Source organism: Dipodomys merriami, unplaced genomic scaffold (assembly GCF_024711535.1).
Source record: "Dipodomys merriami isolate MVZ:Mamm:240054 unplaced genomic scaffold, mDipMer1.0.p SCAF_8, whole genome shotgun sequence".
NCBI classification, from domain to species: Eukaryota; Metazoa; Chordata; class Mammalia; order Rodentia; family Heteromyidae; genus Dipodomys; species Dipodomys merriami.
This window is the reverse complement of record NW_027206401.1, coordinates 14058578-14077340: the sequence shown is the minus strand read 5'-3', so window position 1 is coordinate 14077340 and position 18763 is coordinate 14058578. Positions and strand designations below refer to the sequence as shown.

The 18763-nt window shown below is 42.2% G+C and overlaps 1 protein-coding gene across 4 annotated transcripts in view; it reads left to right on the top strand.

Moving 5' to 3' along the window:
- The window catches only part of Grm1 (glutamate metabotropic receptor 1), a 300312-nt gene extending 285413 nt beyond the window's left edge, over nt 1-14899 (top strand). For 3 of the 4 annotated variants that reach the window (XM_070010072.1, XM_070010070.1, XM_070010073.1), the window contains exon 9: nt 13843-14899. In XM_070010072.1, the coding sequence (XP_069866173.1) occupies nt 13843-14797 (955 nt within the window). In that variant the 3' untranslated portion in view covers nt 14798-14899. Of the gene's footprint in view, nt 1-6590; nt 6676-13842 lie in introns of all 4 variants that reach the window. The other variant, XM_070010074.1, reaches the window with a different exon arrangement.
- The last annotated feature ends 3864 nt before the right edge of the window (nt 14900-18763 follow it).

The window sequence follows — 18763 nt, the reverse complement described above, 5'->3', positions numbered from 1 at the left end:
ATAAAATGTACGTATCACAGTATTCTAGAGAAATGGAAAGACAGCCAGAACTAATTCACTCCCTGGATAAACATTTATCCCTACCAAAAGCAGTGCCTCTGATGATCTAATCACCCTCCACCACATCTTTTAAAGGTGCTTACTCTTTGGTGCTAGCACTGCGGCTTGAACTCAGGGCCTAGACCCTGTTTCTTAGCTTTTCTTCTCAAGTCTAGCGCTCTATCACTTGAGTCAAAGCTCCACTTCTGACATTTTGCTAGTTCATTGGAGATGAGTCGCTCAGATTTTCTGCCTTGGCTCCTCAGATCTCAGCCTCCTGAATATCTAGAATTACAGGTGTGAGCCTCCAGCACCCAGCACTTAAAGCTTCTTATTCATTGCCATAATGGGCACCAAAAGGTCTGGCAAATAAACCCTTGGAGAAAAATAAATCACATCAAATCATAGATAGATTGGCAAGCTAGTGGGTTGCCTGTAGGTGTGTTTATTAAGTTCAACTATGTAACTCCGAAAGCTATTCTAGGGCTTATTTCACTCTATAATTAGAATAGATTCAAGGACAGAGACCTACCTAGTAGGTCCAAAGGAGAAGTAATAATGAGCCATTCATTCAATAAATGAGTTTTATGCACCTTACTATGTGCCAGGCGCTAGAACAAACTTATCTGGTCCTTGCCCAAAGGGCTAAAATCTACACATGTGCTGGGTGTTTTTTAAGTTGTTATAAAATTGTAAAGGCTGTGATCATGAAATAACAGTAGTAGAGGAGGAAATGGCAATTCCAGGGTACCTATAGCGCAGAAGAAAGGAGGAAAGCAATATGGGTTGGATTTGCATATATGTGGCAAAATCAGAACCTGAACCTCATACTCTTCTCAATGGAACACCACTCAAGTCACCAAGTAAAGTGCATTGTTATCAGCTCCAATTGTATGTCACAACTAACACTCTACGCTTAGCGTGGAGCTGAACAGGAGGAGAGCAAGGAGAGGGGCTGGGGTTTCAGGAACAGGAAGCTTCGGGGTCTTGGGAGAGATTACAGTGCCCTGATGAAGAAAGGAACACAGAGAAGAATCATAAGTAAAAATAAGGCTGCTCATAAATTTCAATTAAATGCTATTCCAGAGAAGCAAAATAGCTGATGAAGGAAAGGTCATTAGAAAGCAAATCTAGATGACAAGTAGAGAAAAGATGGTGAAATTGCACTTTGTGATTTTGTAGTAAAACAGTCTGCCTTGTGATCACTAAAGAGCAAGTTGGTTACAGTAGATGAGTTTACACGCACAGTAACTCATGTCTAGTCTATTTCTAGATACTATACAAAAACTCTTCCATCAGCGTGCAAAGAGACTTACTCAAGAATGTTTGTCAAAAACAACTTAAATGGACATTAGTGGAAAATGGATTTTTAAATAGTATATCATTTATTTAATGTAGTTCAGTAATGAACTGGAGCTACATTTATCTATGTATTTGCTGAACAGAAATGGGTGATACCATGTGTATAAAATTTAATGATATGATAAAATTACCATGCATTACTTATTAATGCATATTGTAAAAGTGCTAAAATATGACAGATTTTTCCCTTTAAAAGGAAATGATTAGTATCAGAATGGTATGTTTTCCAATGAAGGAGCATTTTAATAAGGCAAAATGCTAATAATTGGCAAATCTGTGTTGATAATTAAATTGGCTTTTATTTTATCATTCTCTAGTTTCTTATTAGCTTACAAATTGTAGTAATTTAGAATGTTTAAATGTAAGAGTATTTTATATTGATAATAGAAAGTCTGTATAAGGAGCTTTGATATACTATGTTAGGTATGTGTGTGTTCAAAGAAGTGGAACAAAAATTAGTATTTATAGAAGGACCATATACAGAGTCAAAGCTACATTCTCCGCTGAGCAAATGCCAAGAAATAAATACAAAAATTCAGATATAGAAACATGTCTTTTGCTTTGGAAATCCAATCAGAAGCATAAATCATCTTATTTATCTATAACTGCGAAAATGGTCTAAGTAGTTGCTGTCATTCTTATGATTTGCTTGGATAGCTGCCACATTATTTTTATTTGCTTGGTGAGATTTATATATTCTTAAGATTGACCATCTGGAACTGGCTAGACCATTTTTTTCTCTCCTAAAAGTAGATGCACCTCCAAATCTGTCATAGACACTTGGCTTCAGACATAGATATCTAACCTGGCTCTGTTTCTTACCTTTACCTGTTCCTGAATCTTCTACTCCACACCACTGATGTTTCCAGAGAGACGTGGTTGTGGGAAGAAATTCTGAAAAAGAGAGAAAGCAAAAATATAGTTTACTTGCTACTTTGGGAGTTTTAAAATTCTGGAGCCAGAAAAATGGCTGAAACTCATGAGATACTATGTCCTCTAAATATCCACAGAGATGTAAAGTGTTTGGGTCTCATATTGGTCCTATTGTTTCTCCACCTTTGAGAGGAAGGTTATTCATAGTGAGGGCTTAAGCTGGAATAGCATTTGCTATTTGGAAGTAATTCACACATACCATTTCAGCCACCTTGTATGGATATAAATGATGATTGGACAACTGGACAGTGCCCAGGTCTCCTGGCTCCTTGTCCCATGATTATTGTTAGCATCATACTTAAGCAAACTTGTCTGCAACAACTTTTCAAGTTCACATGAAGGGTAAGTCTTGTCAGAAACTGATGGATGGATAGCCTAAGGTAAATCGAAGGACACATGAAAACAGAGTCCTATGGTGCTAAGTACCTTCAAAAAGAAATGGGGTATTACACCAAGCTATATTGTTTGAACAATAGAAATAGATGGGAAAATGTATGCACAATCCATACCATATGACAATGACTTTATTTAAAGGAAGGAGAACAAGGAAAGAAAGGAGGGAAGGAAGAAGAATGAGAGAAAGACCCTAGTATTCTCAGAGGAAGTAGAAGAGGACTCTTTCTAACTAAACTTCTGAGGTTTCTTTAAATCCATAGTTTCTGCCAAAAAGCATTCAAGCACAGATTTGGGACTTATATTTGACAATCCCCCATATGCTGCATTTTCCCTCCAAGCTTTTGCTAGGGCTTGCTGAATCTGTGGTTGGTTGATTATGTGGTTTTATGACTGCTAAAAATATCTTAAAGCCAAGCTCCTTTCCTTAATTTTTATGTGGTTGATAGACTGGTCATTTGGGCCTCGGAGTTTTCAAGAATTGGCCTCTAAACTTTAAAAGAGCAGTCCTTTCGGAAGAGCAAAGTCTATGTAGTGTGAAACATTAATATTTCACCTCAGTGCAAAGGAAAAGTCAGAAGCTAAGAAAGGAGACTGGAGAGAAGATGTTCTGTTCATTTCAGCACCCACAATCAATACTTACCTGCAGTTGTTTTGGATTATTTAGCTACTATATGAAGTCTGGCTGTCAATACGGTAGAACTCTCTCCTTCCCCATCCACAAAGGAACCACAGAACTTCCAGTAACTGCAGCAGTAGTTCCAAAAGCTAGTGCCAGATACAGTCATTAAGCTTCTTGTCCCAGGTCCTCCCTGTGGCCTTAGAAGTTCAGACACTGCCCCCAGGCTGCTACCTCCACACACCTGTACTAATTAAGACCCATACATCAAGTCCCCATGCTGTCAGACAGCCCTCCCAGATCCATCACCTGCAAAGTCCAGTGCAAAATGAAAACAGAAGACCTGGGGAGAAAAGCAGAGAAAGTGTTAAATGTATAATATAAAGCTTTACATTCTTACTTCTATAATCTCTCTGTGTGTCCCTTTCTCCTCCTTCTCCTCCCTCTCCCTCTCTTTCCCTCTCCCTCTCCCTTTCTGTCGCCTTCATCCTTTCTCTCTGCCCTTCTTTCTCCCTCTCCCTTTCTCCCTCTTTCCCTCATTCTTCCTCTCCCTCTCCCTGTTCCCATCCCTTTCTTCTCCCCTTCTCCCCTCCTTCTTCCCCCTCCCTCTCCCTTTACCCTCCTCTCTGGGTCATGCTTCATTGTACAGGGACACTCTCAGGGCAAAAGCCGTCCTCATTCAATGGCTTGTGCATGCACAGTTCACATCCTGCTAAGTTCCTCTCCAGCAAGTCACTGGACTTTCCCTTTGGGAAACTGAATTAGTCACCTGCCCACCCATGTGCTTCCTAAACTGACCCAAGTACTGGAAGGAGAGTGCAGGAACATCTGAAGTATTTGGATCAAGAATGATTGAGAGCCTGGCCTCTGCCCTAGTGCTTCAAATAGCAGTGGCCTTGTCCATCAGTGGAAAAAAAACGCCCCTGTTATTTGCTTTCTCAAGCTTCTACTGAGCACACAATCCACATCTTAACCTTTCTGAGGCCTCTGAAATCGGTGGAAGGTGATGATGATTCCCAATCAGAGGCAGTTAGTGAGAGTCTAGATGAGCTAAGACCCAAGGGTAGCAGTGGGGGGCGGGGGTGAGGGGGAGCCAAAGAGTGTTCTAGAGAAGGCAGGGAGGCTGTGTGATATGGGACCATCAGTGAGCCAATGCCCCGGGATTATGTCCCATTGGGCCATTTGCTATCGCTAACAGAGCCCACGTTAAAAGATAAAATGAACTGAATTTTAAGAGGCGGATCATAGGACCAGAAGCATTAAAAACAGGCTCTTTGGATGATCGTGTGCCTGTCCATGTCAGCCTTGGGCACCTAAAGACCAGCTCTGACAGAGCCCTTGCTCCTCGGGACCATCCAGTGTGGCCATGCATAGGCCACCCAATGGTAGACTTAAAAGAGTCAAGAGGATCCAAACAGTTTAACAAGGCAAAGCCAAGTGTGCTGAGCAAACCAGTTTTTCCTTCTTTAATGAGAAATGAAGTTGTTTGAAAAATACTTTGAAGGTTGAGTGCTCTTTCCTGCTACTTTCATTTATAAAGTCAAAAATATTTTCATTCTCCATTACCTTCTTGCTGGTGTTCATTGTTTTCATGATCTTTGTCATTCTGGGTGGGCATATTGGAATGTCAAAGATATATTCGGTTGGCAGGTTTGGTAGCAAATATTCCCTCTGTCAAATTTCTTCAATAAATGGATTGTTATGGTAGTACTAAAATCACATGAAGGTGTCTCATTTTACTATTTTCAGATGAGGATTTCAAATTGTGTTGAGCATATCACATACTTTTAACTCATTTACTGAGTGACTCAAACTTGATAGAATGGATCAGTATTTTCTGGCATATCCAACAGTGCTGTGGAAAATCTTTCCCCACCTTATAAACTCAGATCCATTCCCTTGCTTCCAGGTACTAAAATGTAATCATAGTGTGTTCTCCTTTGAGATTTCCTGTCAGGCCTCAGCCTGAAAGACTTACAACAGGAAAAGCCATAGTAGTCTGTAACAGAAACATCTCTTCTCCTCCTCCTCCTCCTCCTCCTGAGTTTCCATTCCTCTGTCTACTTTGAGAGGGAAAAAGAGACAGAAGCCAGGAGAAAGAACTGTTACTGCCCTGATACTTTCATGGTCACCACTGAAGAAGTATCATTAATGACTTTGAGATGGTTGGCCAAATGCTATAAGACATTTGTGAGTTCTTTGGGGATCCTTGTCAGAAATGTCAGCTCTGTGTGGCTGTCTAACATGAGAAATCACCCTCAAATCCACAGCACCTGCAGTCCATACCACTGGTTCTACAATTTAGCATCATCTTCCTCAAGTTCTTCTCCATGACAGGCAGCCCTCCCGTGTGGCATGGCAGCAAGATGACTTCATCTCAGCACTTCTCAAAGTGTTCCTGGACTCACTAGGAAACCACTTATCCTTGTTCCAACAAATGATGAGAAAGCCAACTCCTCATGGCTACTCCATCAGCCTTGCGCTCTCTAGCCAGCCCTCTGCTCTTCTTGTCAAGGTGACACCAAGGGCAGATGACCCTCTGTGCTGTCTGAGGGGGCATCCAGCCAGAGGACGGGATGATAGCTCCCCTGTGGCAGATCCCTCCAATCGCGTGCCATTCTTCCTCTCCTCTCTTAGACACATTCTAGCTTGTGAATGCCAAGAGACAAATGTGACTTTATATGAAGTGACAGCCATGCTTTTGTGATGAAATAATATGGGAGAAAATTAACGGTGCAAGTGAAAATCATGGTGTCAGATATAAAGCTGTTGATATGATAAACTTTTTGGAAGGGTTGGATGGAAAGATGGTCAACATCAGTGTATATGGAGATAAAGAGTCTCCGGCTACTTAAAGTGGTATGATCAACAAGGGAGGGAAAGAGTCAATCTGGAAGACACACACACACACACACACACACAGCAGAAAAAGCATCTGCCACTTAAAAAAGAGATGGTTCCACAAGAGAAAAAAACAGTCATGTACTTTATTGACATAACTTTTAGAAATGAACTTGACAGTCCGAATCAGGCACTACAGATTACATACAGGGTATGGAGGCAGAGATGACAGGGAAAAAGACTCTGAGAGGCCAGACCCAGTCCTCTCCCAGGATCAGGAAGATTCAGGGGCCAGGCCCAGCCCTGCCCTGGGACCAGGCACTGCTTGACTGGTGTCATCACCATACCTGTCCACATGTATAACTACTCACTCACTGGGTGTCTTTTTCTTTTCAATCTTCAGGAAGAGGCAGCCAGAATTCTCGCCCACCAGCCAATGTCCGTCGGCACATGTGCAGCTTTGAAAACCCCCACACTGCAGTGAATGTGTAAGAGAAGCTGCATGGAAAATATAGTGTTTTTGCCCCTTGCTTTCTCTCTCCTGGGTTTTTTCCACTTTCTCACATGGAAACAGATGTGTGCATGCCCTCGAGAAGGAGGAACTCATCGTGCCCTGGTTTGCACGACTACCTTAATTTGACTGTCCATCGTTCTTAAAAGGGCACTGTCAAGTGATTAGTTTGGTCCTTTTGCTTATTTTATGTTCCAATGCAGCACTTTTATTTTTTTTGGCCAATTCTAGAAATTTGCTTGTGTTTGTGACTCCTACTCAAAAAACTTGAAAGTGAAATTTCCCCCCTCCAGAAATTTGTCAGCTTCTCCTTGGCAAACAGAGCTTTTTCTTTTCTTTTCTTGCCTCTTTTTTTTTCTGTTGCACAAATGTTTGAAATGATCCTGTCTGCATTGTAAAAGCCATAGCTTAAATTTATGGAAGAGTTCCATAATGTCAGATTGCGGGGGTGGGTGCCAACATGAGCTTTGCTGGGTGTCTCCTACACCCTGGGGAACACAAAACAAAGATTGTTGTGAGCCCAACAAAAAAAGTGAGTTAAAAAAAAGGGAAAGTAGTTATTTCCCCAACCTTCAGGGTGATTTCTTTTTATCAGATGGCCCATCTGATAAAAAAAAAAAACTGTGCATGTTTGGTCCAATTTTTGACCTTTAGATCTTGACAGTGTCTCTTTAAGTTAACAAAAGAACATAGACCATGTTCAATTCATGGTGCATGGAGTCTGTGGTTATTCTCAGCTGTTCCTTTACAGCCCTCCAAACACCTGGGAGAGTCAAAGGTACACATTCCTGCAGCAGGAGGGCGCCCACGGATGAGGTGTCTGTGGCTCTAATAGCTCTTCAGATGAGAAGAGCCCAGTTTGTTCAAATGTTTGCTACTGAACTTGATCTTGGAGGCTGGTGAATGGGGCCATGGTGTCTCTTCCCTTCACTCCTTGGAGTGCACTGGGAAGGCCAACACCTTCCTTTCTTCTATTCCCTTTAAAACCTGAAATATAAAAAGTGTAGTTATACCAACGCATCCTGCTTCTTCGCAGAACGAAGATGGTGGGCATGTCAGTGTGTTTTAGGAGGTGGTTGGGAGTTCTCCATACAGCGCCATTCTAGCACATTCGGATGCCTACTCTGAATATTTCCAAGTCCAAAGTCATAGAGTGGTTCTTGCTTCATGGGGTGTCTGACCAAGGACACAACAAGAAGATGTTAATTGTGACAGCTTGCTGGCTGCCTGTCAAAAGGGATGGATGGAAATGGGTAGATGTGATTGTCCTGTCGTGACAGCAGGGCCAGAGAGAGAGGAAAGCCAACTGACATTTCCTGACTTAAAGGTGAGTGTCTAAAAGCAAAAGTAAAAGCCAAAGGAGGCACATCCTCAAATAAGGCAAGCATCAGAAAAGCTAACAAGTTGGTATTAAAACTTTCAGGAGAGGGACCATTCAAGCTTTCCATCCAGAGACTATAAAGATATCCTTGACTTTAAAGCTCTGCACCATGGACTAAGACTAGATATGTTTAACCTTGCCTGTTGCTACAAAATTATAAAAGAGCAAGACATATGCTCATTCTGTGACATTCTTGTGATCAGCAAGGCCAAAGGACTAGTGAGGGAAACAAACTGGATTACTATGGTCCATCTAGATCTACCCTTTCCCTGTGGAATAATCTCAGCAGAGCAATGCAATTAGAAAACGAATAGCTGAAGTACAGTTGGCCATTAACTTTATAGGTCTGGTATCAGGGAGCATAGAAGAAATGATTATGTTTGAGCTGAACTTCCTTCCAAAGAAACATCATCATGGCTTACCTATATTTCCTAAAAGAAAGTAGTTATAGCTGACACGCCTCTGCTAATACAGGACTCTGGTACAACATGAATTAAACTGCAGCAAGAGATTTTTTTCCCCCACCTCTTCAAAGACAACCTCAAATTGACTTAGAAAACACTTAACCATCAGAACTTTAGTTTGAAACTGATTTGGCAGTTTTCTCGGGACAGTAGATTCTCTTCCCAGAAAAGACTCCATAGACTTCTATTCTTCACTGACTTTGATAAGACAATTTCATCTGGGGATGTCCTTTCCTCTACTGGGTCATTAAAGAAAGCAATAGGTTTAATAAAGGGGAACTGCTTTCTTTTGTGTCATCTCTTGTCCTGTGTCATACAGCTTGAAGATATGGAATGGACATTCTCTAAGAATTACAAAAGAAGGGTCATAATATGTTGACTCTTTAGAACGGTAAATGGAGAGTCTTCTGTAAATGTAGAGATTAGATTGAAAGGGGTAGAAAACAAAATTCGCAATGCTATTCAAGACTTAATAGCAGAAGGAAATATCAAGCTCTCATATAACTAGAAAGCATTTGCCTTCAAAAACACACTTAGAGATTTCTTTACAAATCGTAGTAAGTCAGAAAAGCGAGAAATCTTAATTATGTTCAGATGGGTCCCCAGGTTGTAGAAAGCAAGGTAAATATGCAGATTTTTCTTTTGGCAAACCTTTCAAGAAGTAGAGCTGGAGTCAGTATGGAAGACTAATGAGCTTTTCTGGGAATACAGAATACTCAAATAGTTTCTATGAGTGAGACTCTGTAAAAACCGCCTCTCAGATAGCCTTCTGGCACCTGCTGGCTGAGCCCCATGGAGGTGAGTCTCTGGACAGTTTGGTCTGCAGCATGCTTTGGGCTGTTTCTTGGGTACCAGCTGCACCATACGCTTCCCCCAGAGCTGGCAGCCAATGAGCCATTCTCATCATGCTGGCACTCTATTTTTATTTTCACTTGAGAGAAACAAAACAAAACAAGTATTAATCTCTTCAGGCTCCCAAGGAGTGAATCTCCTTTCCTTATCATAAGATCTTGCTTGTCTGTGGCCTCTCTCGAAACAGTCTTTCTATTTGTTGTGAAGCTCTTACGCCTAGCAGTGGAGACGTGAATTGAACATGGGAGGAGCAGGTGTTGTGTAAGCCGGCCTTCAGGGGTGTGTGCAGAACTGATGCGTCCCTCCTGATCTCAAACACCCACCCACTGTTCTTCCCAATTTTAGACCTCTCTGGAGCTTCGTACTCTGCAGATGTAACTAGTACTTACTGAAACAAATAAAACAGACAGGATCACTCTGATTGCCAAAGATACACTCATCTGTTTATACCACCCATGCCAGACTCTTCTCTAAAGTGCTGTAAATATTGGGTTTTGTGTTTGGTGGGATTGTGATACGTATCGAATGAAAGAAAAATCAAAGCAAGATCATGGACCTGCTGTAGTGGGGATTGTAGCCCTAGGCTACCAGCTCTGTGTATGATAATGTACAGCCTCCTAACACCTCTACTTCTTTCTAGTCTATCAACCATTTCTTCCCTTGATTTTCAATGTCAATAAGTATGTGAAGTCACCTGAGGTATTTATCCTAAATATTCTATATTTATCCTTGAATATTTATTTTAGGTCTTTCTTTGGAAGGTAAAAGCAAGATTTGTGTATTGTGTGACAATGTGGTGTTTTCTAAACTAAATACTTAGAAACTAAGTACAATTAAGCAATGGAAGGAAGAAGCTGATGTATGAAGTAGAAGGTATTAAAGTTTATCTAGGGTTAAATGCAAGTTATATAGCCTGGTACTATAGCATTTCATAATATGTTTAATGCTCTGTTTTTGCTCACCTTACAGGGTTTTCTCTTCTAGATATCACAACAACCAGTTCCTTGTCAAACAGGATATTCCATTTTTACACCAAAACAGTCATGAGTCGTCTTTACCCGAATCATTGATAGTAATCACCTTTATTCACAGTCATTGGAATATAGAACACAACAAACATTTTTCAGAATTTAAGTATCCTTGTATCTAACAGCAAACTTTATCATAGCAGAACCTATTTTCCTTTAAAAAATATTGCTGCATTGTTTAAGAAGATGTAATAGATATTGAGTCTCAAAACAATACAAAATGCATACATAGATTCATGGACCATTCCCACTGCCTGTGGACCTCAGATGTGAAATGGCTCATCCTGAAAGGTTGAACTTCATTCTGTGAAGTTCGCATACTCTGTACTGCTATTTCTTTGTGATGATACATTTCCTCTACTACCACTGGTTTTTAAGAAGCAATTTGTTTTGTCCTTGAATTTAAAAAAAAGGTTAGTCTAATTTTTGTAATCTGATAAATGCCCTGGGGCATGAAATCTGTTTCCTAATTAAACAGGACTTTGTACCAAATCTAGAGCAAGACCCTGAGGGAAAAGAAAGCTGCTGATTTCCAAAGCCAGGGTGAAAATTTCCCATCATAAGAATAAAAGTTGAGCTCAATTGAAACAGAACCAAATTTTAGTGGTTATACCTGCTTACAAGATCGTCAATAATAGTGTTAATCTATTGGTGTGAGTGATTTAGAAAGAAGCCCATATGGAACCTTTGGGTAATGAAGAAAGCAGCCAGTGGACTGAGTGAATGAAATAAATGAATTCATCGGAGAGTTTCTAGTAATATATGAGTAATATACAATTCATGGAGAGACTGGGGCAGTGCTTTACTAGTCCTTCTAGACTCGATGGTTGAGCTAAGGGTAGGCTAGCTTTAAGGGATCTGTTGTTTACAACACACACACACACACACACACACACACACACACACAGAGTTAAGTGAAGATACAAGATAGCAGTTAGTATAGTGATTTTATTAATGAATATTGAAATGTGGGCACTGACAAAGAAAACATTTTCCCATTACAGTTGATGCAAAGCATAGACCTGTGATAAGTACATTTAAAGATGATTAGATGCGGGTAGAAGGTATGGTGTCTTCTGGAACACCTATATTGAATGCATAAATAGAGAAGCAATCTGCACAGTGTGGCAGATGGACAATTGAGAAGGAAGAAAGTGGAAGGTGAGCTTTCCCAGAGTTTTAGGCACAGACAGGGAATGGTGAACTCTGGTTTAACCTTTGGCTGTGGTGCTTTTGGCTGGCCGGTTGACTGTTTTTAACAGAGGTATACTATTACTATTCATGAATTTTTTGTTTAATTCTGAAAAGAGATAGTTACTCTAGCAAGATGGAAGGTGATTAATTAAAAATTCAGCACTAAAATTGCTTGTACATTCTCAGGTAATATAGTAACTATAGAGTTGTGAGGATTATTAATTTTGATATAATAGTTTAGAGGTGATATTTTTCTTAGACAATTAAAAATACTCACAATCAAAAATGGATTATCAGTTTTATAGAGGAACTACCTTGGCTCCAAATCAAATTTTTAGCTGTATCATTTGGTTTAGAGTCTTTATATCCAGAAATTTCTGTATTCCACATCAGGCTTTCCCTCCTTAAATCTACTCAGTTTTCAGGATTATAAAAGATGGAGTGTCGGTTATGTGACAATCAGAAAAATTTTGAAGTATTTATTCTTGAGTTCTCAAGTGATTAAATAAACCATTGTGTTAAGTATTGATCCTGTCTTCTTTTCCAAACAAAGGGCAATGATATGGAAGAATCTATTTTATACCTCCACCACAGGAAAATAATGCATGATAATTTTCTTATTCCATTTAGTTTTACATTCGTGTTCTTGTGCTTCTTTCTCTGTTGCTTTGATGAACACAGAGGAAAAACACAAACACCATTACACAGAAGAAAAATGATGACTCTCAAGTACTAATGCTATTCTTATTATTAGAAGGCTACCAAGGTATCTCCATCTGCTAAAAGACATTCGGAAAATAAGCGAAGCCCCAAGTAAGATCAGAGATATGGCAATCTACAGAACAGAAATTGTGATATCAGCGCCTAGTAAATTTCAGTTTTTCTTCAGAGAAAGCTTCCATTTGGCTGGTTTTATTAGGGTTTCACAAAGATGAAATTTGTTTTGGGGCCTATGGCAAGGCAAAACTTCATGGCAGGGAGCATGTGGTAGATCAAAGCTTCTCACACCCTGTGGACAGAGAGAGCTCACTTTGATCACAAAGTCCCTCCCCAAATGTCCACCGAACTCTGAATTCATGAATGGATGAAAGTACTCAGGAAGTCAGAGCCCTCATTATCCAATTACCCTTCCCCCAAAGGCCCCGTGATCTGTGAGCTGGGGATCAAGTCTAACATACAAGCTTTGCAAGGACAGTTAAGAGCCAAATCATAACCATCCATAAGCCATGAAGGATGCTGGTAGCCTAAGATTTTTCTTTGCCAAGGCACAACAGGGAAAGATCTATCTTTGCATCCATTGACCACTGCTCTACCCTAGTCCTAATTTTGTCTCAATTGCATCAAACTACCCTGGAGGATGAACACAGAGATGTGAGCATTAGAATTTGCTGTGCTTCAAACTTGCCTTGTTGAGCACTTCTGCTGTGATAACAGCCAGCTAGAGGCTGTGAATTGGGGTTTTCATGGGAACGCTGAGCTGATAATATTTTAAAACAACAAACAAAAATAGAAAGTGATGAAATTCTCTGGTCCATCATGTGTCCGGGTTTTTCTGTGATCTGCTTTTTTCCTCTTCTGTTCAAGTGCCGTGGCCATACATATTTCCCTTGTTGAATGTGGAAAGGGAAATACCTGTGTATCAGAATAGGAGCGAGAGCAAGAGAAGGACAGAGACAGAGACCGAGACAGACAGAGAGAGCATGATTTACCAGCCTCACAGGACAATGAACATAGCTTTATATGGGCAGCTATTAATTTGTCCCAAAGAATACAATTGATAGGATTCTCTTGTCTCTCTGTAACTAAGATTTTGTTTATTATTTTTTAAAAGAAACTTTTCTTCACTCAGGATGGGACTGGCTCTCAGGCTTACCTGAAGAACAACTGTATTATCATTATTATTATTAATTAGCATCATTATTGCCTGAGGGGGGAGGAAGTGAGGGGGAGGGGCAAGGGGGGGGTCTTGGTGCAATTCTAGACCTAAAGGAGAATAGCTGTTCCTGCCAGAGGCTGGCTTTTCTCCCCCCACTCTTCTGAGGCGCAGTACTTCCTCACTGGATGTGAGCTAAGTCTGTGCAAGTTTGGAGTGGTCAGGGGCGGTGTGTGGAGGAAAGGCCTGCGGGGCAGGCGGCGTGGGGTGGCCTTGAACTCACTTGGGCGCGGTGGGGCGCGCGTGCTCCCTCTGCAAGTAACCCGCGCCCCGTCTGCGTTTCTGTCCGCAGCGCGAATGGCAAGTCTGTGTCGTGGTGTGAGCCGGGAGGAAGGCAGGGGCCCAAGGGACAGCACATGTGGCACCGCCTCTCCGTGCACGTGAAGACCAGCGAGACGGCCTGCAACCAGACGGCCGTCATCAAGCCCCTCACCAAAAGTTACCAAGGCTCCGGCAAGAGCTTGACCTTCTCCGATACCAGCACCAAGACCCTTTGCAACGTGGAGGAGGAGGGCGACGCGGGGCCCGGCGGCTTCAGCGCCCCCAGCAGCCCTTCCATGGTGGTGCACCGCCGCGCGCCCCCCGCCGCCGCCGCCACGCCGCCCCTGCCCCCCCACCTGACGGCCGAGGACACCCCCCTCTTCCTGGCCGACCCGGCCGTGCCCCAGGGCCTGCCCCCGCCCCTCCACGAGCAGCAGCAGCAGCAGCAGCAGCAGCAGCAGCAGCAGCAGAAATCCCTGATGGAGCACATCCAGGGGGTGGTCACTAACTTGGGCCCCGGGATCCCCGACTTCCAGGCCGCCGTGCTGGCGGGTCCTGGGGGCCCCGGGAACGGGCTGCGGTCCTTGTACCCCCCGCCACCCCCGCAGCAGCTGCAAATGCTGCCCCTGCAGCTGAGCTCCTTTGGGGACGAGCCTGCGTCGCCCTCCGCCGAGGACGAGGAGGACGACGAGGAGGAGGAGGACAGCGAGAGGTTCAAGCTGCTCCAGGAGTACGTGTACGAGCGCGAAGGCAACACGGAGGAAGACGAGCTGGAAGAGGAAGAGGAGGACCCGCAGGCGGCCAGCAAGGGGACCCCCGAGGATTCACCCGCCCTCACGCCGCCATCACCTTTCCGAGACTCTGTGGCCTCGGGCAGCTCGGTGCCCAGCTCCCCCGTGTCCGAGTCGGTGCTCTGCACCCCTCCCAATGTGAGCTACGCCTCGGTCATCCTGAGAGACTACAAGCAAAGCTCGTCCACGCTGTAGGCAGAGGGCCTCTGCACGGAGAAGCCAGAAGAGGCGCAGAGCTCTGACCCCTCCGGAGAGATGGGCTGAAGGCCAGGAGGAGAGGCCTGGAACGGAGGCCCAAGGGGAAGAGAAGGCTGCAGGCAGATGGAAGGAGGGAGGGAAAGACGAGACGCCAAGATGCTGACTTGAACACTTCCAAGGCCTTCTCCAGGAAGAAAGGCGATTTTTTTTTTGACAAAGCACAATTCCATAGGCTGTGTGACTTTTACTGCAAATAAATAAGTAAATGGTTTTAAAAAAATCAATGAAAATAATGTCTTCTGCACGGTTGTGCATACATATATATGCTCCCCTACACACACACACACACACACACACACACACGCGCGCGCGCACACACACACACACACACACACACACACACACACACACACGGCCAAACTTGAAATGGGACAGCCCCTGTGGATGTACCAGCCTGATCATTAGTTAGTTCCTCTTGAGGCGGTCTTAGCAGGTGGAGACAGTGAAGAGTAAAAGGGAGAGGCAGAGACATGGGACATCCAGGGCCCAGGACTGGGTCAGCTCCAATTTACGACGCTCTTCTCTCTGCTGGGCCTGCAGATTCCTGGTTTTCAGGAGGCTCTGGGGGAACTGACTTTGGCAGAATGGGGCCCTCTCCACCCACGGCTGCCAATCAGTACCAGCCTTGCTGTTGCACTTGGAGAAAGGTGCGCAAACACCCTGAGGCTCTGTGATTTCCATCTATTTAGGAAAACAGGAACCTGAGCAAAATCACCATCACAAAGTGCTTCGCAGGGAGGAAGAACGAGCAGCCAGCTGATACGGCCACGTGGGTCTTTCCGCACAATCAGTGGGCACAACCAGACTCCCGGATCTCATACTGGCTTCTTGATGATTTGGGGGAAAGGAGAGAACGGGAGATTGCTTGGAGAGAGTGAGCAGAGACCTTCTATTTGTGCCAAGTGGGCTCTCAGTTTCCATTAAGTTAAACAGGACAAACTGGGTGGCAAGTGTAACCTTCCATTTACTGTAGCAAATTCAGCTAAGCTGTTGGACTTCCAAGAGTCAGTATATGTACAATGTGGTGCCATTGTTTCTCCTATGTACGACAGAAACAAATCTTTCTTCCAACCTGATGGTGAACTCAAAGCAATGGTTACTGGTTTAAATGACAAGTGATCCATCTTTCCTGTTATTACTTCTGTGTAACTAGAGAGTGAACCCGTCCCTGGGTCCTGTGTACATGTGGCTATAAAATTTGTGTCATGTGATAATGTCAGCCTAACTGCAACTACAAGATTGTCCTTTGGAAATAGTGTAGATAGTTTTATGTTCCAGTAATGTTTGATAGATTATTGTCACCGATATCTACTGAAACTCTGAAGGTTTGAGTACCGTGGTCCATTGTTTTTCCTATGCAGCTCAGATGGTAGTTCCTCTTCTACGAAGGAACTTATTTTTCAGATGTTTTATGATGTGGAAATACTATTAATTAAGTCTTTTGGAAAAATGTGTATTAAATGGTTACAAAACTGTGGGTGACAATAAAAGGTACATTTTATAAACTCTCACATCATTATAAAAACATAACATTGAAAAGATAGTATTTAGATTATTTCAGGTTATTTCAGATTTTTTAAATATTTTCCACACCTACTTGAGCTTTACGTTCTTCTGGCATACAATATCATCCAAGCCAGTCACAATATCTCAACTATTAATTCATCAGTCACATTTTGCCTTCTTTTTATTTTTGGTTTCATGTCTTTCGTTCTTGTATTTTTCTGTCATAACTTTTCTTTCTAATTCTCTCATTTGCTGCTGGGTAATATCCATGTGTATATGGATATTCCATTTTTACCTTCTGCTCTTGTGTCCAATAAAAGGATTTTTTTCTTCCTGCTTTTGATTTCTTTTATTCTTTGTGGAATGAATCCTACCCCTTTAAATATCTTTGTTTATGCCTTCTGTTCAGTCACATTTAATATGCTTCCTTCATGTTGAAGCTGCTGATGTCTCGGCCAAAAATCATCTTAGAATCTTTAAATATCATCTGCGTTCTTTGCTCAGAATTTATCATCAACTCTAATGTTGGAGAGTTGAGTTTCATGTATTTTACCATATTCTCCAGCCCAGGGTAGCTAGTTCCATATCAAGAAGGAATTGCCTTCCCTTTAAAATTTATTTTAAAACATCTTTACTGAAACATAACCTCATGATCAAAATGTGAATTTCAGTTCCAACTTTTCATTATGATGAAACAGAATCAGAAAAAAAAAGATGGTTCTAGTGCTTGTGAATTTCTACAGGCAAACTAGCATGAGAAGGCTTACCATCTCTTATTCGTAAAATGTGGTCTATCAATCTTAAGGCCACCAATATTCATCCTTATATTGTGGGTCTTGTGTATTCTCTGAAAGTCAGAGTGTATGAGAAAAAAAATGTACTTCTCTTCAAGAAATGTAAAGATGCTAGTTTGTTCTGAAGTTTTGGTCTGAGATATTTGGTATACACATTCAATACTGATTACAATATTACTCTGAATACCTATTGTTATGATTATGAGTTTTCCTGAATAAATAGAGTATTAGGACATATGTCATAATTGTTCAAAACTAGAGATGTACACATGCATACCCTGTACCAAAAGGAACAAAAGTCTTCACCTTAATGTACGTGCTTATACAAGTTGTTCTGCTTCTTGTAAAAGTGTTTCCTTTGGCTCGTTACTGACTTTTGTCAAATAATCTTGATATTGCTGTATAATAAATATTTTCTATTTATTAAATGTGTACATACTTTCTCTAAACTTTGTAATTATTACAGAAACAGAGACAGACAACTGGGAGAAACAATTCTGGTGGTTTGATTTTGCTCACAACCTACTTCAATGTGAAAGTTGGAGACACTGAACAAAACCTACCAGAAGGGTAGGTGACCAAGAAGAACACAATTTGGTTATGAGAAACATGGTGTGTCAAGCTACAGCAGTTTTAACTGGGAACCCAAATTCAGATTTCCAACACCATGGTAGATATTGCTGCTCGTCTTTGATACAGGATGCCAGATTTGACAAACCCCTGGGTCTTAATGAGGCTTTGAAGAAAGAGGTATTTGTTTCACTTGTTCCCTGGAAACCTTTCCTCTTCTGATACACACTTTGGAAGGGCTTACTTTTTCTCTTGTGGAGATCCGCCTTACCTCCAGATCAATTCCTCTACATTTTAATGGAGACTTCACAGGTTGCCCATTTAAAGGGAGCATTCGCGTTTCCCTCAAAGGAGGTATTTCCCAGTTACCAAGATTGGGGGCGGGGGAGGGGTAGGAGGGCCATGCCCATGTAAGGGCTGCCTTTGAAGGGTGAGAACGACTCCATCTTGGCAGGCTGATGTTGAAGAAATGATCAGAAATGGGCTGAGACACCAGGAGGCTTTTTCAGAGTGAATAGAAAACAGAAGAGATAGCATGAAATAGGAGTTGGGAGTAGACTTCCAAGAGAGAATGAGAAACAAACAAAAAAAAATGGGTAGGAAAAGATAGGTGGAGAAAAGTAATAAAAGGGAAACTAGGAAATGGTTAGGGGGAGCAGTCAAGGCTGTATCCATGGGTCATGGGGTGGGGAGCACAAGGGCCTCCCATTGGAGGGAACATAAAAGCTTTGTCTGGATAATAAGGAAGGGATTTGGAGAACTTGGCATGGGGTTCAGCAATGATGCATAAGAAATTTTCCCCAAAATTCTACAGAGAATACCCTGGGAGGTAATCAAAAAGAAGAGAACTGCCATTTTTATGAACTTGCTGCAATGCCCTGTTAGGTTCAGTGTACGTGACTGCCTTACAGATTCTTCAGAGAACTGGAAACACTTGCCCAAGTCTCTCAATGAGTAAGTAGCCAGCAGGGCTTCATTCCCCATCCTAAGCCAGTAAACAATCTGGAAATCAATTTGTGCTCCTCTAGAGAGC